The 22,564-nt window shown below is 41.1% G+C and overlaps 2 protein-coding genes across 2 annotated transcripts in view; one reads left to right on the top strand and one right to left on the bottom strand.

Annotated features, from left to right (window-relative positions):
• The window catches only part of LOC111975686 (APC regulator of WNT signaling pathway 2), a 36,705-nt gene extending 17,956 nt beyond the window's left edge, over positions 1-18,749 (top strand). Inside the window, exons 8-15 of the mRNA XM_024004196.2 lie at positions 6,068-6,136; positions 6,486-6,873; positions 6,993-7,091; positions 7,226-7,365; positions 7,481-7,558; positions 7,715-7,831; positions 7,966-8,180; positions 9,933-18,749. Of these exons, the coding sequence (XP_023859964.1) occupies positions 6,068-6,136; positions 6,486-6,873; positions 6,993-7,091; positions 7,226-7,365; positions 7,481-7,558; positions 7,715-7,831; positions 7,966-8,180; positions 9,933-15,528 (6,702 nt within the window). The 3' untranslated portion in view covers positions 15,529-18,749. The remainder of the gene's footprint in view (positions 1-6,067; positions 6,137-6,485; positions 6,874-6,992; positions 7,092-7,225; positions 7,366-7,480; positions 7,559-7,714; positions 7,832-7,965; positions 8,181-9,932) is intronic.
• A 283-nt stretch (positions 18,750-19,032) lies between these two features.
• lg16h19orf25 (linkage group 16 C19orf25 homolog) lies at positions 19,033-20,570 on the bottom strand. The gene is made up of 2 exons (XM_024004490.2): positions 20,094-20,570; positions 19,033-19,515 (listed from the first exon to the last, which is right to left on the bottom strand). The coding sequence occupies exons 1-2, from the start codon at positions 20,239-20,241 to the stop codon at positions 19,331-19,333; spliced, it is 333 nt and encodes a 110-aa protein (XP_023860258.1). The 5' UTR covers positions 20,242-20,570; the 3' UTR covers positions 19,033-19,330.
• Between the last annotated feature and the right edge of the window lie 1,994 nt (positions 20,571-22,564).

Raw genomic sequence — 22,564 nt, 5'->3', positions numbered from 1 at the left:
TATATGATAACACTGGTAATAGGTCAGTTGTATGTAGCTAGGCTATATTAATAATACTGGTAATATGTCAGTTGTTGTAGCTAGGCTATATGATAACACTGGTAAAAGGTCAGTTGTAATAGCTAGGCTATATGATAAACACTGGTAATAGGTCAGTTTTGGTAGCTAGGCCATATAATAATACTGGTAATATGGTCAGTTGTTGTAGCTAGGCTATATGATAACACTGGCAATAGGTCAGCTGTATAGCTAGGCTGTATGATAAACTGGTGAAAGGTCAGTTGTTATAGCTAGGCATATGAAAACACTGGTAAAAGGTCAGTTGTAATAGCTAGGCTATATATACACTGTAAAGTCAGTTTAGCTAGGCTATATGATAACACTGGTAAAAGGTCAGTTGTTAATAGCTAGGCTATATGATAACACTGGTAAAAGGTCAGTTGTTGTAGCTAGGCTGTATGATAACACTGGTAAAAGGTCAGTTGTAATAGCTAGGCTATATGATGAACACTGGTAAAAGGTCAGTTTGTAATAGCTAGGCTATATGATAACACTGGTAAAAGGTCAGTTTGTAATAGCTAGGCTATGATAAACACTGGTAAAAAGGTCAGTTGTAATAGCTAGGCTATATGATAACACTGGTAAAAGGTCAGTTGTAATAGCTAGGTATATGATAACACTGGTAAAAGGGTTCAGTTTGTAATAGCTAGGCTATATGATAACACTGGTAAAAGGTCAGTTGTAATAGCTAGGCTATATGATAACACTGGTAAAAGGTCAGTTGTAATAGCCTATTACTTGTGAGGCACATCGGAGCATAAGTTGAAATAACTTGTTGATTTTTTCTATATGTATTTTTATTTCACTGTACTGATGGTCATGTTTCAGCGGAGGGAGCTTTCATGATTTCTGACAAGTGTTGAATAAAAACAGTGTTGTAGTGGTGATCATTGTCTCTGAATGTACCGGAACTGTCTTTAAGGCCCTCSATTAGATCAATGCAATCAGTGATTGATCTAGAGGGTGGAGGCCCTTCATGGCGAAATCACTGATATCAAATAACTTGGCAAATGCTCCAACATTCTCGTCTATACACGGCCTCTTGAAAAAAATCTCATATTGAGCTTCGTTTGGCCATTTTACTTGTTTACTTTACAAGTTGGCTATAAGTCTTAGCTTGCTAACGGTGAGTAGCCTACAAAGTGTAGCATAGCCTACACAGCGATTGCTACTATTTACTGCACTTGGTATCTATCTGTGCAAAGTGACACGTGCCAGAACCCGCCCATTATTTTGAAATTGATACGCTTTACATATTCAAATTCATTACCTAAGCCTAAATCAAATGAATTGTATGTACAGCACTCGATTTTGTGTCCTGAAAGACGTCTGCCAAATAAAATGTATTACTATTATTGTCAACATATATCCCTTTCGTTTTCCCAGCACCCCCTTACTGCTTGCTATGAATTCTATCTGACGGTGAATGCATGTTTAGGCCAGTGCTTGAGTTGGGTACCGGTACCGTTTATATTTAGGTGCAGGAACTCCTCAGTTCTTTTGAGATAATATTCTATAGGAGGTGCCGGTACTCAGTTCCGGTGAGCTCCTGCCCAAGTCAAGTAAAGACACATCATGTCCCGTTTAGAAGACTGACAGGTAAAGAATAAAAATTAAATAAAAATGATTTATGTATATTACCCAATCTTATTGGGTGGGCCTGGATCCCCGTGTCTACGCCTGGAGAACCACAAGCTGCTCCAGTTAATTTAATATTGATGAGAAACACCGGTGAGATCATTCTGTTTTTGGTTGAAAAGCAACACTTGATAGTTGTGAATTTGAAAACGGTAATTAACTGGGTACACCAAGTTTGGACATTTTCAGGTTTTAAATGAGTTATCTTCATATATTGATTCACATAATCAGTTATTTGTAATTTTACTTGAGGCGGTTCCACTTTGGGTTAATGAATGATGAACTAGTTTAAATAAATCATTGTAGACAATTCGATTGAGGCCATTTCATCATTTATCAGATTCAACCTGGGCGAACCTTTGCCCTAGAAAAACAAGGATAAACAAAAAAAGATCAGTTGGTTAAACCCAAACAATATATTGTACATTTTATAAAGTGACAGTTTGATTGGGCCTTAGTACTATTCTGTTATCAGTTCAAACTAAAATTCTAATACAGAATCACCTGTTTTACATAAGTATAATATTTTATTAGTATTTACTGTATATGCCAATGATGTTTATTCCATCCTATAATGGTTTTTATGAGGGGTTGATGCTTGAACATATGATTCTAAGGACAGCTCACTGTGACTGTATACAGAATACCTATTATACAGTAGGATCTAATCCTGTAGAGTGTGGAATGCTGTTATCCTGTAATATACTGTAAATCCACTTTTATATTAACCTTGAGCTGACTGAGCTTAGCTGCTGCACTGCGCAGCAGACCCAGCCGCATCTCTCTCTCTCTCTATCTATCCCCCTCACCTTGTGTCGCTCCCTGGCTGTGCTCTCCAGTGCTGCCGTGCTGCTATGCAGAACGCAGGCTTTACCCCTCTTTAGCTCGGTTCCAATTGGTCGTTCCTCCCAAAAAGTATAGAGTTGCTTAGGGACTGCAAACTTGGCAAAGAAGGGAGGTGTGTTTCGGTTGCCTAAAACAACTTTACATGGGTCTCAGACTGGCCTGTCTATGTGTTTCTGTCTGTGGGTGCTCTATAGGAGAATAGCAACGAGCTCTATAGTACCAGGATGCAGGGAGAATGAGAAATAAAAGGGGCTACAACAAAGATTTCTTAGTGTCCAACAAGCTTTCTCTGCCCTTAACCTTGTTCTGAATACCTCCAAAACAAAGGTCATGTGGTTTGGTAAGAAGAATGCCCCTCTCCCCACCGGTGTGATTACTACCTCTGAGGGTTTAGAGTACTTAGGAGTATGGCTAGACAGTATACTGTCCTTCTCTCAGCACATATCAAAGCTGCAGGCTAAGGTAAAATCTAGAGTTGGTTTCCTCTATCGTAATTGCTCCTCTTTCAAATTTACCCTGATTCAGATGACCATCCTACCCATGCTAGATTACGGAGATGTAATTCATAGATCGGCAGGTAATGGTGCTCTCGAGCGGCCATCAGATGTGCCAAAGACTCAATCATGGACACTCTTACTGACAGTGATGGCTGCTTCTTGTGATGTATTGTCTCCACCTTGCCCTTTGTGCTGTTGTCTGTGCCCAATAATGTTGGTACCAAGTTTTGTGCTGCTACCATGTTGTTGTCATGTTGTGTTGTCGCCATGCTATGTTGTCGTCTTAGGTCTCTCTTTATGTAGTGTTGTGTTGTCTCTCTTGTCGTGATGTGTGTTTTGTCCTATATTTTTATTTTAATCCCAGCCCTCGTCCCCGCAAGAGGCCTTTTGCCTTTTGTTAGGCCTTCATTGTAACTGACTTGCCTAGTTTTTTTTATACAATAGACACATTGTTCCATGTTTTTCAGGGCTATTGTCATCCATCTTGTAGCACACAGCAGTTTCCTGGTCAATACATTGTAAGCTATTGATTATGTATTTGAACTGCGACAATTAATGGGGTAAAAGCTACTGCAGATTCAATCCATCAAAACAGACACATTTAGCATGGTTGTCTTGTTATTGGCGAGATAACACTTTATTGCTTACAACATGGAGCTATTCAGACAAGCATATGTCTATAGCCCTCCCCCTTTGTCTGAGAGTGAGTCTTTGGTGTGATCAGGCACAGGCTCACACACACACACACACACACACACACACACACACACACACACACACACACACACACACACCCTGCCAGCACCATGGTTACCATTGTAACTTTGGGAGGATAAAAGAGTGGATAGATATTCTCTGATGATTTGTGATGTAGCCAATTGGTATGTCGATGTAAATGGAGTGTGTCTGGTATGCTTGGAGTGTGCAGCTGGGACCTGATGAAGAGTATGTCTGTCTGCAGGGCCCAGATATTATAGAGTTGAAATTAAATTAGCTGAAATTAAATGTATTTATACAGGCCTTCAGAAAGTATTCACACCCCTTTGTCCACATTTTGTTGTTTTACAGCCTGAATATAAAATTGATTACATTGATATTTTTTGTCACTGGCCTACACCACAATTTTTGGACATTTTACAAATAAAAAATAAAGCTGAAATTGAGTCAATAAGTATTCAACCCCTTAATTATGGCAAGCCTTAAGTTCAGGAGTAAAATATGCTTAACAAGTCCCAATAAGTTGCATGGACTGTGTGCAATAAGTGTTTGACATGATTTTTTAAATCATTACTTCATCTTTGTCACCCACGCATACATTCTCTGTAAGGTTCATTAGTCAAGCAGTGAATTTTAAAGACAGATTCAACCACAAAGGCCAGGTTTCCAATGGTCGCAAAGAAGGGCACCTAGAAAAAGCAGACATTGAATATCCATTTGAGCAAGGTGAAGTTATTAACTAACTTTGGATGGTGTATCAATACTTCCGTCACTACAAAGATACAGGCGTCCTTCCTAACTCAGTTACCGGAGAGAAGGAAAACAGATCAGGGATTTTAAAACAGTTATAGAGTTTATATTGTAGTTTTATTTTTTGTATTTTTTTTGCCTTTACCTCCCTTATCTCACCTCATTTGCTCACATTGTATATATACTTATTTTCTACTGTATTATTGACTGTATGTTTGTTTTACTCCATGTGTAACTCTGTTGTTGTATTGTGTCGAACTGCTTTGCTTTATCTTGGCCAGGTCGCAATTGTAAATGAGAACTTGTTCTCAACTTGCCTACCTGGTTAAATAAAGGTGGAAAAAAAATTACTCCACAATAAAAACCTAATTGACAAGCATGACGCCTGTACAGAATAAAAAATATTCCACAACATACATTCTGTTTGCAACAAGGCACTAAGGCAGCATTTCACAGACTTTAAAAAGAAAACCTGGTGCAGTCTGCTTTCCACCAGACACTGGGAGATTAATTCACCTTTCAGTGGGACAATAACCAAAAACACAAGGCCAAATCTACACTGGAGTGTCTTACCAAGAAGACAGTGACTGTTCCTGAGTGGCCGAGTTACAGTTTTGACCTAAATCTACTTGAAAATCTATGGCAAGACCTGAAAATGATTGTCTAGCAATGATCAACAACCAATTTGACAGAGTTTGAAGAAATTTAGAGACTTACCCAGAATTAATTACAGCTGTAATCCCTGCCAAATGTACTTCTACAAAGTATTAACTCAGTGTGTGAATTCTGATGAAAATAAGACATTTTTATTTTTACATTTTAAATAAATGTTTCATTATGGGGTAGATGGGTGAGAATTTAATCCATTTTAAATTCAGGTTGTAACACAACAAAATGTGGAATAAGTCAAGGGGTGTGAATACTTTCTGAAGGCACTGTAGCTGTTAGTGGTCTATTGACAATAACATCTCATTCTGGTGTTCACTTCAGGGGGTTTTGATGCCGACTACTAAATACTTAGGATTGAACAGAAAATGTTGAACATTTGTTTTTTAACTTGTATGAAATTCCAATGATCTACCAATGCCAGCAGCTGCATACATTTCTTATTTATTTAGGCCTACCTATCAGGTATAATTATATTTGTACAATAATTCATGAGATACTAGCTAACGTACTGTGAATAAATAATGTATCAATCTTTCCATTCAAATGGCATTATTTCAAAATGATGTCTCTTAGACCAAAGAAACATATACAAATGGAAATTATAGAATAATATATATACAAAGATTTTGTTCTAATTTCCATAACCTTTAGGATTGATCCATACATCTCTTCGTAATTTAGAGATTTAGTCTGCAATTAATAACCGAATACATTTTCTCGAGGGCACTTGGGGACCGTCTTGATCGTGACGACTGTTTTGAAAGTTCAAAGCAAACAGCCTTCTACTGACTTTCATGCTGCAAAACAAGAAATAATCCACGTTACTTGACCCTCATTGACATGAAGCATCTTAAAACCATGCCATTTCCTATCCCTTTCTGTATTTGCAGATCTCAAGCTGTGAAACAGAAAATGCATTGTCTTCTTCTGCGATTGATGCACAAGGAGATGGAAGCAAAGTAAGGGCATCGTTACATATTTAGTACGATGAATGTCGGTGCAGATGTACAATGCAGTTTGCATTACTGGCTTTGCATTATCTAGATTAATATTTGTTTAGGTGGACAATAATGGTCCCATTGCCCTGTCATGTGTAGCAAAAGTAGAGCTTACATGCATATGATACTATCCAACCACCATTTTCCGATTCGTTGGTCATGCATGTCAGTGTTATAATATCAAACATTCTTCTCAAGTCGTTGTTGTAAAATATTGTAGTAAAATAAAAGTATTTAAAATATAAAAGTCAAAATAAAGGTGAATTACATACGTACTCACCGCGGCCATTTTGTATTTTATCTGGATTAGGTGGAGATGGTGTTCTGGCTGCTCTCCATGTTGGCCAACCGGGACAGGGAGGAGATGTCCCGCACTCTGCTGACCATGTCCAGCTCCCAAGACAGCTGCATCGCCATGCGCAAGTCAGGCTGTGTCCCCCTGCTGGTTCAGATCCTTCACGACGGCCCAGGGGGCGCCGGAGAGGCGGACGGAAGTACAGGGAGCAGCCGGGAGGCCCGATCCAGAGCCAGCGCTGCCCTGCACAACATAGTGTACTCCCAGCCAGACGAGGGCCAAGCCCGGCGGGAGATGAGGGTGCTGCACGTGCTGGAGCAGATCCGCTCGCACTGTGACAGCGGCTGGGACTGGATCGAGAGCCACGTGGGGAGGCCCTCCCCCGGAGGTACTACAACCACAGGTTAGTAGTGGAGGGAAGCAGGATTATTTTAGGCGATTATTGCCATCTCTATAGCACACTGTGGATTATACTGTGAATGTGGAAGTAATTTCAGCTGTACTTGTCTGTGTTGTATTCAGACATCCCTGAGACATTGGAGCCCCAGATCTGCCAGGCCATGTGTGCTGTCATGAAGCTCTCCTTTGAGGAGGAGTACCGACAAGCCATGAATGAACTAGGTTAGTGAACAACATGTCAATGGGAAATATACTTCCAGCTAAGATGATAAAGCATAACCTTACTGACAAATATTATATGTGAATGAACTGATTGTTCAGTTTGTGATGTGCATGGCTGGTGTGTCTCTGTTTAGGGGGGTTGCAGGTAGTTGCAGAGCTAATGCACTTGGACCAGGAGCTGTACGGAATGAAGAACGATCCCATCAATATGGCGCTTCGACGCTACGCAGGGATGGCGCTGACAAACCTCACTTTCGGAGATGTAGTCAACAAGGTAATGTATCATGAGAAAAGCATTGAAAAAACAGAGCGATACATATTTATCCCAATTGTAAGAATATTTTTTTATTCAAGATAAATGACCCCTGTCTGACCTCTCTTTTACACAGGCCACTCTCTGCACAAAGAAAAGCTGCCTGCAGGCCATTGTTGCCCAACTTGCATCTGATAGTGAGGAACTACATCAGGTACAACATGGTTACTACTATCCTAACTACTTGAGAGTGTTGTATTTTTTGTCAACCTTTCAGAACCACGAAACATTACTCTTTTCAGTTTCAGTGGTTTAAGTCAATGTTTCCAGTACCACATGGCTAAAGAGATATCTATTTTTCCCATCACAGGTAGTGTCTAGTATTCTGAGAAATCTGTCATGGCGTGCAGACATCAACAGCAAGAGGGTCCTTAGAGACATAGGGAGTGTAACCGGATTGATAACCTGTGCTCTTCAAGCCACAAAAGTAAGATCACACCGAGATGATGTAATCGATGCATGGTGGCAATTGTAACTAAAGCAATAACCAAAGGAAACAATGGCAAAATATCTGCACAATTCTAATCTCTAATGCAATGTAAATGTAAAATCCCATTTTAGGAATCCACGTTGAAGAGCCTCCTCAGCGCTCTGTGGAACCTGTCAGCACACAGTCCTGAGAACAAGGTGGCCATTTGCTCAGTAGATGGGGCTCTGGGCTTCTTGGTCAGCACCCTCACCTACAGATGTCAGACCAACTCACTGGCAATCATCGAGAGTGGAGGTGGCATCCTGCGCAATGTTTCCAGTCTTGTGGCCACACGGGATGATTACAGGTATTTACTTGAATTGAATCCTACTGTATATCAGTGCAACAGTTCAATAATTATTGCCATACAGTTGAAGTCGGAAGTTTACATACACCTTAGCCAAATACATTTCAACTCAGTTTTTCACAATTCCTGACATTTAATCCTAGTAAAAATTCCCTGTCTTAGGTCAGTTAGGATCACCACTTTATTTTAAGAATGTGAAATGTCAGAATAATAGTAGAGAGTATTATTTCTTTTAGCTTTTATATCTTTCATCACATTCCCAGTGGGTCAGAAGTTCACATACACTCAATTAGTATTTGGTAGCATTGCCTTTAAAAAAATGTAATCTTGGGTCAAACGTTTCGGGTAGCCTTGCAAGAGCTTCCCACAATAAGTTGGGTGAATTTTGGCCCATTCCTCCTGACAGAGCTGGTGTAACTGAGTCAGGTTTGTAGGCCTCCTTGCTTGCACACGCTTTTTCAGTTCTGCCCACAAATGTTCTATGGGATTGAGGTCAGGGCTTTGTGATGGCCACTCCAATACCTTGACTTTGTTGTCCTTAAGCCATAACTTTGGAAGTATGCTTGGGGTCATTGTCCATTTGGAAGACCCATTTGCGACCAAGCTTTAACTTCTTGACTGATGTCTTGAGATGTTGCTTCAATATACCCACATAACTTTCCTGCTTCATGATGCCATCTATTTTATGAAGTGCATCAGTTCCTCCTGCAGCAAAGCACCCCCACAACATGATGCTGCCACCCCTGTGCTTCACGGTTGGGATGGTGTTCTTCGGCTTGCAAGCTTCCTCCTTTTTCCTCCAAACATAACGATGGTCATTATGGCCAAACAGTTCTATTTTTTTTTTCATCAGACCAGAGGGCATTTCTCCAAAAGGTACGATCTTTGTCCCCACGTGCATTTGCAAACCGTAGTCTGGCTTTTTTATGACGGTTTTGGATCAGAGGCTTCTGCCTTGCTGAGCGGCTTTTCAGGTTACGTCGATATAGGACTCGTTTTACTGTGGATGTAGATACTTTTGTACCCATTTCCTCCAGCATCTTCACAAGGTCCTTTGCTGTTTTTCTGGGATTGATTTGCACTTTTCGCACCAAAGTACGTTCATCTCTAGGACACAGAACACGTCTCCTTCCTGAGCGGTATGACAGCTGCACGGTCCCATGGTGTTTGTGTTTATACTTGCGTACTGTTGTTTGTACAGATAAACGTGGTACCTTCAGGCGTTTGGAAATTTCTCCCAAGGATGAACCAGACTTGTGGAGGTCTCCAATTTTTTTTTCTGAGGTCTTGGCTGATTTCTTTTGATTTTCCCATGATGTCAAGAAAAGAGGCCTTGAGTTTGAAGGTAGGCCTTGAAATACATCCACAAGTACACCTCCAATTGACTCAAATGATGTCAATTAACCTATCAGAAGCTTCTAAAGCCATTACATCTTTTTCTGGAATTTTCCAAGCTGTTTAAAGGCACATTCTACTTAGTGTATGTAAACTTCTGACCCACTGGAATTGTGATACAGTGAAATAATCTGTCTGTAAACAATTGTTGGAAAAATTACTTGTGTCATGCACAATGTAGATGTCCTAACCGACTTGCCAAAACTATAGTTTGTTAACAAGAAATTTGTGGAGTGGTTGAAAAACGAGTTTTAATGACTCCAACCTGAGTGTATGTAAACTTCCGACTTCAACTGTAAATATCCACAAAATTCATTCTAACATGCTTGAATAAGTATTTTTTCTCTTTCAATTCAGGCAAATCCTCAGGGACCACAACTGCCTCCAAACGCTGCTTCAGCACCTGCGCTCTCACAGCCTGACGATTGTGAGCAACGCTTGTGGGACCCTCTGGAACCTCTCTGCCCGCAGTCCCAAGGACCAGGAGCTGCTGTGGGACCTGGGAGCAGTCAGCATGCTGCGCAACCTCATCCACTCCAAGCACAAAATGATAGCCATGGGAAGTGCCGCAGCTTTACGGAACCTGCTCACGAATCGGCCCCTCAAGTATAAGGATGCTGCGGTCATATCCCCTGGTTCCTGCATGCCCTCGCTCTACATGAGGAAGCAGAAAGCACTGGAGGCTGAGCTAGATGCAAAGCACCTTGCTGAAACATTTGATTCCATTGAAAAACAAAGCAGCCCCAAGCATCCAAGCATTAACAAGCCGCTGCGGCATATCGAGAGCCTGGCAAAGGATTATGCATCTGACTCAGGCTGCTTTGACGATGATGAGGCCCCTAATGTCTCCAGTAGTCTGGATACAGGGAGTTTCTCCATGCTCTCCATGTTCCTGACCAATTCCAACTTTCTTCAAAACCAGCCTCGCAAGAAGGACAGTGAACCGGAGAGAGACGTGGAGCCACCACAGACAGTGGATAAGAGGCCAGCGCCTCCAGAAGACGAGGTGTCTGTTGCAGCAGGAAAATTAGCAAAAAAGATCACCAACACTGTGGCCAAGATTGATAAGCTTGTGGAGGACATTACCATGCATACATCTTCGGAGGACAGCTTCAGCCTTAGCTCAGAGGACCATTTTGCAGACTGGCCTTATGGATCAGATGAACTCCATGAGGCCCGGGCCAAGTCATGCTCCCCCTGCCGCCTCTCTGATACCAGCAACTTTGCACACAGAGAACGTCTAAACAGAGCCTATGCTCTCTTACGTCTCAAAACCACCCATGCAAGTTTGTCCACTGACAGTCTCAACAGTGGCAGTACCAGTGATGGCTATTGTGGTAGCAAGGACCAGATTAGGCCCTCAGCGAGATCAGCAATAGCTCAAAGACGACCTAACAAGCTTGATCTTAAGGTGGCCCATCAAGAATATCTTAACATCAGAGCTCATGTTCTCAATGCGACAAGTCCGATCGATGTGCCAGAGAGAGATTCTGTGGACAACAAAGAGGTTCAATTGCTTGAACTAAATAGCACAGAAACAGAGAAGAGCCAAGAGCTGCCCCCGCAAACACCAGCTAGTGCATCAACTAAAATGTCTTCTGATGTCAGCATGACTTCCATAAAGCTGTCCCCTTCCTACCAACATGTCCCTCTAATTCAAAGTGTCTCCAAGTTTGGTGTTGCAAAAAGTGCCATCAATGTGCAGGCAGCTCAAGCAATGAGGAGACAAGCCTGGGTCCCAACTGTGATGACTGGAGGGAGTTTAGGCAAGTTTTCTCCAATGAGCTCTGCTAGAAGTCCAACCATTGGCCCAATGGAGACACTGCAGAAGTATTCGGTGGAGAACACCCCAATCTGTTTCTCCCGTTGCAGTTCCCTGTCCTCCCTCTCCTCTGGTGATGGAGCTCTTGACGGACAGAGTCAAAGTGAAAATGAGTTGGAGAGTGACTCATCACTTGAGATCATTGAAATGGAAGATGGGGATCTGGTCAATAGGGAGGAGGAGAATGAGACCCTGGAGGATTTAAGTGATAGCCAACTGCTAGTCACTGATTCAAAAACCTGTCTGAGCATTGGGTCTGATCCTATTGAAATTCCCTGCCCCACCAAACGTGAAAAGGTGTTCCTCAGGGGTGTATCACCAGGCATACTTGAGGACAGATCACCTTCAAGTTCATCAGAGAACTACATCCATGAGACCCCACTTGTGATGAGCCGTTGTAGCTCGGTCAGCTCACTGGGTAGCTTTGAGTCTCATTCAATTGCCAGCTCCATACTTAGTGATCCATGCAGCGGAATGATCAGTGGAACCATAAGTCCAAGTGATCTTCCTGACAGTCCAGGGCAAACCATGCCCCCCAGTCGAAGCAAAACCCCATGCTTTGCTGAATCAAATGGACCAGAAACCCAAAATGCTGGGACAGCAGGGCAGTGGGAAAGCAGCTTGCGCAAGTTCATGGAAATTGCAGACTTTAAGGAAAGGGTCAACTTACCTCCAGATTTGGACACCATGATCTACTTTACAGTAGAAAAACCCACAGAGAACTTTTCATGTGCCTCCAGCTTGAGTGCTCTACCTCTTCATGAGCACTACATTCAGAAGGATGTGGAACTGAAATTGACTCCCTTACTCCAGCAAAAGGACAACAATCCATCATTCCCAAGGGCTCATGGAGATAGAGGTGACAATGAGCATCCTTCTTTTATGGACCAAGGGGAGAGATATAGTGAGGGCAATTCAGATGATGATATAGAAATTCTCAAAGAATGCATCAATTCAGCAATGCCCTCCAAGTTCAGGAAAGTAATGCCCTCCTTGATCTCCACCTTACCCACCCATGTTCTAAACTCCCAAACCAGAAAACCTATACCTGTTTATATGATGGTTCCTAACAATGCCAATCAAATGTGCTCAGGGAGAAGGATTGTGATGCAACAAAAGGACTTATATCTTGATGATTCATCATACACTGATTCTGCTGAGGGCACCCCTGTCAACTTTTCCAGCACGACATCGTTAAGTGACGAAACACTTCAGTACCCAGTGAGGGACAAGGGGGCAAAAGATTGGAGGGTTAGAAGTATGAACAAACAGGAATTGTTGGATCAAGAGGCAAAGAGAATTGAAGACCTTCGGGTTTTCTCGCACTTCCACAAGCCCACTAAAATGACCAGTCAGCCTGACATACTTGTCAATCAAATGAGCAGGTCAATCAAACATGTCATTCCCACTCAAAGAGTACTGATGCAGAGCAAAGAAGTTGCTGATAGAGTGGCTAATCAGAGAAACCGTGATCAATCACCCAATCAACAAAGACAAAAGCAGGGACAGGTCCTGACAAGGAAACTGGATCTACCTATCATAAAGCCAAACACAGAAGGGAACCAAAATCAGAGAGCAATAGAGAGAAATAAGGCTTTTCAGTCCATGCCCCATCCAACATCTACAGGGGAAGCCATTTACTGCTTGAATGATGACCAGACAMACAAAGAGGAGGGAGTGATGAAAAGGACAGGGAGAAAACAGATGAGAGAGTCCAGCAGAAACACTCTCTCCCGAAGTATGACTAATATTGGTCGGATTGACAATTCCCAGACAAGACCCAAAGGCTTTAATAGGATCAAACACAAACTAATCATGGAGGAAACACCCACATGTTACTCTCTTAGTTCATCTCTTAGCTCTTTGAGTGATGCAGAATTTGAGGAACACCAATCAAAATCTCAGCAAGTATGGGTGAAAAACAAACACAACAAGATATCTAACCAGGTCCAACAAACAAGACCAATGCACATCCACAATCAGTATGAGGAACAAAGCTCACCAAGCTCAGTCAGTATGGATTCAGAGGATGATCTTCTGCAAAAATGCATAACATCTGCAATGCCCAAGCAGAGGAAGAAGCTCTCTGCAAGAAAGAAAGCAGAGAAGAAGCAGAAACAAAGAAACGACATGCAGAAAGTGTCGGGTGGATGGAACAATGAACAAGACTTTGACAGTGACGATATAGCATCTGATAAAGACTCAGACCTCAACAGTGTTGAATGGAGAGTAATACAAGAAGGAGCTAATTCTGTTGTCACAAGGTTACAAGCATCAAAGTCTCAAGAACATTCCTCTGAAGAGACTGAATCTGTCCTCTCATTTATGTCTGGATCTAGCTTTACGCCTAAAGAAAAGAAGATCTTTAAAGACAAAAAAGCAAACAAACCACTGGACTTTAACCAACGTAAACCAGTTCCAAATCTGCCAGTGGTCTTCAGAGGTAGAACAGTGACATACACGCCTAAGAAAGAGACAAATCTTTCGCAAAGGCCGCCTCCTAATAAAGAATCCTCCAAAACAGATGCTCCAAAGAATCCAAACCTTGCTCAACAGAGGTCAAAGAGTCTCCACCGTTTGGGACAACCCCTGGACTCCACACAGTGGTGTTTGCCGAAAAGAAGCTCAACCCCACCTCCGAGGATACCAAAGAGCTCATCCTCTGGATCATCTCAAAGCTCTACTCCATCGAGACAGTCACAGAAGAAAATAATCTCCCCCTCACAAACAAGTAAATCTGTTCCCCAAAAAGATAACACACCAGCAAGTAGTCCACCTGAAAGAAAGGGACGTTCCACTGTTCCTTCAAATCAGAGCCCAATATCTCCAGGACACAAAACACAGAAGTCACCCGTCCGAATACCCTTCATGCAGAATGCAGCAAGACAGTCCAGAACTCTATCGCCATTGGTAACCAACCAAGCCACAAGTATCAGCAGACAAAACAGTCAGGTGGCTGGAAAAATAATCCCTCCAGCCAATCGTTTTGACTTAGTCAGCATGACATCTACCCATTCAAGCAGCAGCGAGTCTGACCGCAATGGGTTCCTGAGACAATTGACCTTTATCAAGGAATCGAAGACAAGGATGAGACGTGACATTTCGTCCTCACGCTCTGTGCCTACCTCGCAGCACGCATCGCCCAGAAAAGCAATTCCAGGTGCTCCTGCAGTCTTCCTATGCTCATCTCGATGCCAAGAGCTAAAGGTAGTTGCTCAGGGGCCAAGAAGAATTCAAGGAAAGGGCCCCGGGCAAAGGCAAGAGCCAAGGCAGGAGCAGGGGCTTCAAAGGCAGACTGTGACTCTGTCCAGAGCCTGCTCTAGTGACCGAGACCTCTCAACGAGGCGTCCAGCCAGGAGAACCAGCTCAGAGAGTCCCTGCAGGGTGCCTCCGAGAAACATCTCTGCAACCAAGCAGCAGGCAAGAGACAACATCAAGCGCCATTCCTCATCGCCCAGCATAAACATACTAAGCAGAGTAACCAGCCGCTCCTCCCTCCGCTCCTCGTCCTCCGACTCAAGTGGGCGAGCCAAGAGTGAGGACGATACAAAGAAGAAGCAGCAGAGAACTGGATCACACCTCAATGACAGAGTCACCTGGAGGAGGATTCGGGATGAGGATGTGCCTCAAATCTTGAAGAGCACGCTGCCATCTACTGCATTGCCTCTGTTGCCTGTTCCTGAAGGGCCAAAACCAAAACCACCAGCACTGCCAAGGAAACTGCCGACCATTTTACTTAAGTCAAGAAAGACGAGCGACGCTACAGTCCAAACAGAGGATTTCTCGTSCAACAAGACCAACTCAAGCACCTCTCCAACTGTTGAGACAGCTCCAATCATCTCAGAGGAGGCAGCGAGACTAGCCCTCCTTAGAAAGATCAGCATTGGCTCCGGCCAAGATGGAGACTCTGATGGATCCCTAAAGAGTTACAGCACAGCATCCTCTGGAAACGCTCACTCTGTGGAAACTCACACAGGCGGTGTCGGCCATTTCCGTCAGAGCTCCCCCAGCAAGGCAGTTCGGGTCACCCCATTCAACTACATACCCAGCCCCATGGCCTGCTGCCTGCAAGACGCACAGAGCCAAGCAACAACAATCAATGAGAAGTCATGTGAAAAATCTGAAGCCTAGTACCTACTACGTAGTACCGTATGTAATTCTGTACAATTGAGATGAGAAAAATCCTACTGTGTTCCTGATTGAAACTAACACAAATACTTGTGTATATCAATCCTTTTACCTCGGGTATTGAACCTTCTTTTTCCTCACTGCATCAGAGACATGTCTTCAAAAAAGAACACTTGTCATTTCAAATCATCTGATCCCACATGTCATTCATACAAGTTGGATGTATGCATTAAGACAGGACTTCATTGGATAGAATAACACTATCCTATATTTAGAGAGGAGTTACGGGGAGTAGACTAATCTCATACAAAATGCACATTTTTGTACTTTTTGTATTTGTATATAAACCATTGCTTGTTAGAAGATTAGTGTAGACATGACAACATAGAAAAAATACAATTGTCTGTGGATTTCAAGACATACAGCACCATCATCAAAATGAAGGAACAACCATTATTGAAAAACAATATGCAAATCATTGAGTGAAAACCCAGCTGGAAGACTTGTGTGTTTTTGAAAAAGTACTAGTGTGGCTCCAAACTAATTTGAAAAAGACTGTTGAAATACATCAAAATATGGACATAATATTATGTAAAGTATTTACTATGTACCCACATGTTACTGCTTCGCCTTCGCCACACTATTTACTACTGAGGATACCACACTGTTAGCCTTCACTTTAGAACCACTGCAGGAATTGTTATTGCCAATAGTTAAAGTTAAATAATCAGCACTGCTGGAACACTATGTTATCTGTATTCTGTTTCAAAAGCGGTATTGTAAATGCATGCAGACCAATGTTCCCTCAAAACTGAGCGCATGCGCAGCCGTGCACCTCCTCCAGGACTGCCACGCAGAAAAAAAAGCCAGGTGGCTCAGAGATTCAAGAGTTCACTTCACTGAGTTCACATTATATAGAGCAACATTTTCTGTGATCGAATCAACATTATATCAGCCCCTTTTTAATGCAACAAACCAAAACAAATCCAACTTTGCAAGATTTAGTCTGTTATTTGGTTGTAGGCAGAGCCAGAGCGCAACGGAGTAGAATTCTATTGGCGGGTGTTGCCCACGAGCGGTCTTTCAATCACCCGCGAGTGAATGGCTTTTCAGATCAGAGCCGCGCGTGTGGACATTTGTTGATATTCTTCGCTAGATAGCGAGTTATTAGCCCAGTTATAGATAAGTATAGGTCAGCAATGGAGAGTTACTGCTTCATACAAGAGCACAAAACGTGTAGGCTACATTTCAAGCTCGTTGAAAAGCCAGTCAGGTAAAAAGCTTATGTCTTAATTAAAGGGGCAGTGTTGTATTTTGAGACAGGCGTGAATATGCACATAAGCCAATAGGAAGAGGGGTAGCCTACATTATCTAATTCGCTGTATGGTAATAATAATTAATCGAATTTTGTAAAGTGGTTTCTTGCATCATATAACACTATACAATGCAATTTACAGTCACCTGTTTTACCCATGGTGTTAGAGAATAGGTAAAAAATAATGAATTAATGTCAAGCCCTTCATAATGTAAAAACGTTTTAAAAAGTCTCATGCAATGTAGGCCTGCATTGAACACCACATATAGGCTACTGTAGGCTATTTCATAAAAATAAAAATCTATTTCCATGTGAATGTTATGGGATTTGCTCCATTCGTTTTGTTGGTAGGCCTACATTATGCTCAAATAGCCACAATAGCCTATTGGTTACTGTCTAAAACTGTAAACACACGCCGGAAGTTGGACAAAATTCTCACAACATTCAAGTTTCCGCTCACAAGACCTAAAATTTGATTTGCGCAGCGCACCAAAAAAATTGAGGGAACATTGGTGCAGACATGCAGTAGAACTCTATATGCTTCCCAGTGAGCAAAAACAACTCTTTGTGTTGCTCCTTACAGCATGCTAAATACACCTGTATTACACCTGTTAATATTGTAGATGTTGGACTAAAATTAACTTCTCCTCAGTGGCATTCTTCCTTATTTAAAAAGACCTACAAAAAATMACCAGCCATGGGAACAAACATGCATTTCTTGTCCATCTCCATTCTGGATCAAGTGGCAGTGAGAATATGCCATGCTCATTAATTCTAATTGTAGATGAACAGTTTGAATGACTGTATTTCAACTTAATAGCTGTAAATGCCTTTGTCTATTGAATGCTATGACATATGTGTTTGCCTCTAGAATCACATAAAGTAATCAGAGAGCAGGTACTGTACAATATGGTGTGAAGGTGGATGATGGTCGTTAAGAAACCACTGTTGGGTTCTACACAAGAGTACACATACAGAAATTATTCTGTAGAAATATTTACAGAAAGGTGTTAATATCCGCTTAAACGTCTTGCTGTCAGTAGTGATAGGTCAAAGAACTCAAGCATAAAGACCTTAGAAATAAAAATGCATATTCTCTGTAGTTGTAACATCATCTGTTCATATGTTCTCGTAAGAGATGTAACCAAGACAACTCGATTGAGAGAAGTGCTTGACAGAAATTAAACTAATCTGGCGTGATTTCCATGGAATTTAAGAGCTGTTTATTCTCATTTAATGTACAATGTTAAATTGAGTCAGGTAACATTTCCAAAGCATTTGAGTAATGCAATTAACCAAGCCCCTTTGTCACAATGGCCATTGATAATGTATAAACAGCCCTTAAAGACTAGTAGTGACAATGGAGTACATAGGAAAGTTGTCAAAGATCAAGACAGTATTCTTGAACTCTTTTGTAAAGGTTCTTACAACGGAAATGTTGTATAATGTATGTTACAAATCAGATTAAAAGATCCAAGGTTGTACACCATGAATGTCATAGACCTTGTTTATACCTGGCATTAAATTACGTAAAGTTAGATTCAATGCTTGAAAGCACCAGAAAGATTTGTGAACGAGTCTAGTGAAATCCCCTCCCAAGGTGGAATAGAAAGCCGATTTGGACCGGCCATGACTCGGAACTGGAATATTGTATTAGCAATTAGGTATCCTGTGAGACCAGTGTCATTTTGATATTACTCACTTTGCTACAACTAGGATAGGCAAAATTAAGTTGGACCATGGGGTGAAAGGAAAAAAGGATTATAGCAGATCAGATATGGGGTAGAAGAAATCTCATGCCATGTATAAACAGGGCCATAGGCAAATGGTACCATGTGATATAGGCCAAGGAATGAAAGTCATCATAATACATTTTCTCATCAAATAAATTGTGGACGTGTATCATTTACCTGGCTGATTTAAAGCTTCATTTTACTTTTTCTTGAATATATCAAAGCAATATAATATGAGCTTTCAATTATATCGACTAAACATGCATTCATGCCAATMAAATGTGGACATAGACTGACAGTTTTCTGAGCTAATTAAGATAAACAAATATATACTCTACACTGACATGTACTTAATCATTGCATGAACTACATAATGACCTTTAAGTTAAAATATAACATTCATATGAGCCGTAGCCTGACTCCTGCACATGTCAGTGTGATTGAACATCAAAAACCAAGTTATATTTGTTCACAAATAATTATTTTATTAATTGTCATTATAGAACATGTAGACAATACACATAACTAATTTGCTTTAACATTTTGTGAAAAGTCACATCAATTTWTGGAGACAATTTTAAACTCCAACAATGATTTGGAACAACAATCTGTTGTGTCCAATTTCTATTTTCTGCTATGAGACCCTCCTCTGCGAGATTGAGGTGGCATGACTCAAGGAAGCCAAGTTAATTCCTGATTAATCTGTTTAAGCTGAGGTAATGTGCTCCCCCAGCCCTGCGTTGTGAGGGAAGACTGGTCAGAGGGCTCTCCCTTTGACCTCGGCCACACTGATCTCCAACTGCTCTTTGGCCACCCACAGATCCTCCCTCTGCTGTACAAGTTCACCTCTAACCTCCTGAAGCCGCTCGTTCATCTCCAAGTACCTGCGGCTCTGAAGGTACTTTGTCTCTGCTTCATTGTCTGATGACCCCCTCTTGGCATCTGTGGAAGGGGACAACATCCAGTTTAGTTCTATAGGTTTGTTAAAACATATAGGCTGTCTAATCAAGAAGACCATTTGCTGAAAGGTCAACATTACATTAGGTGAAATAAAYTGAAAGTGTCTGTTTAAATTCACAGTAATAAGGCAGGCTACCATGGCAATGAACAGGCTACTTAAAGGTAGACTCAGCGATATGATGTAGATGCAGAAAGTAAACAGTCGGTKAATTTCCGAAACAACTGTGAAGCGCGAGGTTCAACCTTTCCTCGCTGGTTTGGTGCTACTCGTGGCAACGTCATTTCGCTGAGCCTACCTTTCATGACTTGCCATCTGTTTGACTGATGAACTGGGGTGTTTTCATTAGTAGGATTCTTTGCCGTTTACTCTAGGAACTAAACGGAAGCAAACAGAGCAAACGGAATGAAACGGGAAGTGACCTAAACGAATTTGTCCTATAGAAACTCGTTTTCGTTGCAAAACGATTTACGTTTGGAGTAAACTGTTTCCATTGTAAAATATTTTGCAACGGAATCAGACGAATGAATACAACCCTGATTCAAAGACGCATAGTGCGTACCTTGGTTGCCATCTTCCAAGACGTTGAAGACTGGATCATTCGAAAAGGCTCTGTTGATGTCCTCAAGAATTTGCTCTACAGTGGGCGGATCTGGTCGACTTGGAAGTACCACTCGCTTCTTATTTTTGGCACCCATGCTGATATTCATTCTGCAGAGCGTACTATATTGAATAATGATACCGTTTAATATTATGTCTATACATGTAGCTAGCTACGAAACAGTTTGCATCAGAGTCCTGTTGTCAGATTTCCTAAGCAAGCCAATGGTGTTGCGGGGTCTTCTAAACGTACCACTTCTCTGTTGGTAMCTAACTGAATACTTTCTACGGTGCAATTTCACCAAGCTGTCGGGCAAACGTCGCTAACTCTACATACAACACAACTTGAAACAATATTCATAGCTAGCTAGCTACAAGGTAGAGGCAAAACAACGGATTGTGCGTGAGCTGAAGTTGACACGTCATTTGTGTGAGACGGACACGTCATTGCTCATATATATATATATATATATTTTTTTTTACCTTGTTCGCTGTATTTTTAATCCTATGTTTTTATCAATAAATTGTTTTATTCATAATAATAATACATTCAATTGTATTTATTGCCCTCGTGCAATTTGGAAGCCGTTTTTGATTGGAGTTGAACCAATAATGACGATGACGACTAGAGAGCACTCTTTCCTCTAAAATGCTTTTGKCGAGTTCAGGCGCTAGTCGGAACTAGGAAATGTCGGACATTTCCGATTTTCTAGTCCTGACAAGCAGATGCCGCGTTCAAAACTCTCGTACTGCCGACTTCATTGCGGTCAAAACAACTGGGAACTCAGAAAGAAACAAGCTCCGACTGGAAAACATCGATTTGAACGGTCTTTCAACTCGGGAACTCGGGCTCTTTCTAGAGCTCTTTTTGAAATTTATTTTTAGAATGTAGAATAGTCTGTATACATACAAGAAGTACACAAATAGACAATGATAACATGCTAGGTGGTACAACAAATGACAGATTATACAAAGACCTTAAAAGAAGCACACATATTGATTGTTTTAACTTTCTTATTAGAAGAATGTTGAATGGTCTTATTGTACTGCTCGAATTCCTTATAGAAAACACGGAACAGTGTTTTTTATTTGTGAATTTACATTTACGAATATGACATTTTTCCATTAGCACAGTTATGAGGTAAACATTTTTTAATTTATCTTTATTATGGTTAAGGAAACCGAGCAGCACATTCTCCCATAAAACAAAAGTCATCAAGAATATTAACAATTATAAAACTGTGAATATRTTTCCATAATTGTTTTACATGTAGACAATGCCAAAGTATATGTGAAACTGTTTCTGGATGCTCAACACAAKAGTACAATCAATGTTAATGTCTTTTTTTGAGTTTCTTCAGGTAATGATTCGCAGGGTAATACTTATGGATCATTCTGAAAGAGACCTCTTTGACCTTGTTAATGAGCAAGTATTTGTGTGGTAATAACCAGACTTTTTTRCAACAGATATTAGTGACCACTGTATTCCAGTAACTTGTGACATAAGGAATGGAGACAATATCCCTTTGAAATAAAGCACGTATAGATCTGTTGTTCTGAGGGAGGAAGGAGAAACATATTTTCCCTATTGGAGAGTCAACTGGATTACGCGAGGGTAGGTCAAGAAGGTGAGGTCTGGCTACACCTCTAAATAACATGAGAYTTCCACATGGAATAGCATCAAAGACTATTGCGAACTCTCTAGGTGTTACAGGGATATTGTAACGAGATAAAAAATTCCTCATAATTGAGTGACAATCCTTCTGCATTAAAAAGTTGACTCACCAGCAGGATATGATTATTGAACCAGTTCTTAAAAAATAAAGACTTGTTTCTATACAAAATGTCCTTATTGTTCCAAATGAAATACCAATGCGGGGAAAAATTGTTTATATATTAACGACCACGCTAAGAATACTTCTCTATGAAAAGCAGATCCTTTTGCAGGAGTCTTATCAATGTTACAGTTACAAAGTAACATACAATTGAGGCCACCAAAACGGGAGAATATATAATGAAGAATGAAATTCCAAATTGAAGTTGGATTCTTTAAAAAATGTTTTGCCCAATTTATCTTAAAAATATTAATCAAAGTAGGAAAATCAAAAAAATTGAGACCACCATATTCATATGAGTTCATAACGACAGATTTCCTAATATAATGTGTACGATTTTTCCAGATGAAGTTGAAAAGCACCTGGTCAACCGCTTTACCTATTTCGTTGTCAAGATATAGGTACTGGGCTGCATAAGTAAGTGTGGAGATACCTTCAACTTTAGAAAGCAATACTCGACCTTTCAAGGATAAATCCCTCTGCAACCAATGGTTCAACTTCTTTTTGTTTTTTTCAATAATAGGTATACAATTTAATGAGCATCTTTCCACATGGATCACTCGATATGGTAATCCCAAGGTATGTTACTTTTTCCTTG

This window comes from Salvelinus sp. IW2-2015, linkage group LG16 (assembly GCF_002910315.2).
Source record: "Salvelinus sp. IW2-2015 linkage group LG16, ASM291031v2, whole genome shotgun sequence".
NCBI classification, from domain to species: Eukaryota; Metazoa; Chordata; class Actinopteri; order Salmoniformes; family Salmonidae; genus Salvelinus; species Salvelinus sp. IW2-2015.
Note: the sequence above shows the minus strand (reverse complement) of the source record. Positions and strands in the feature narration are given on the sequence as shown.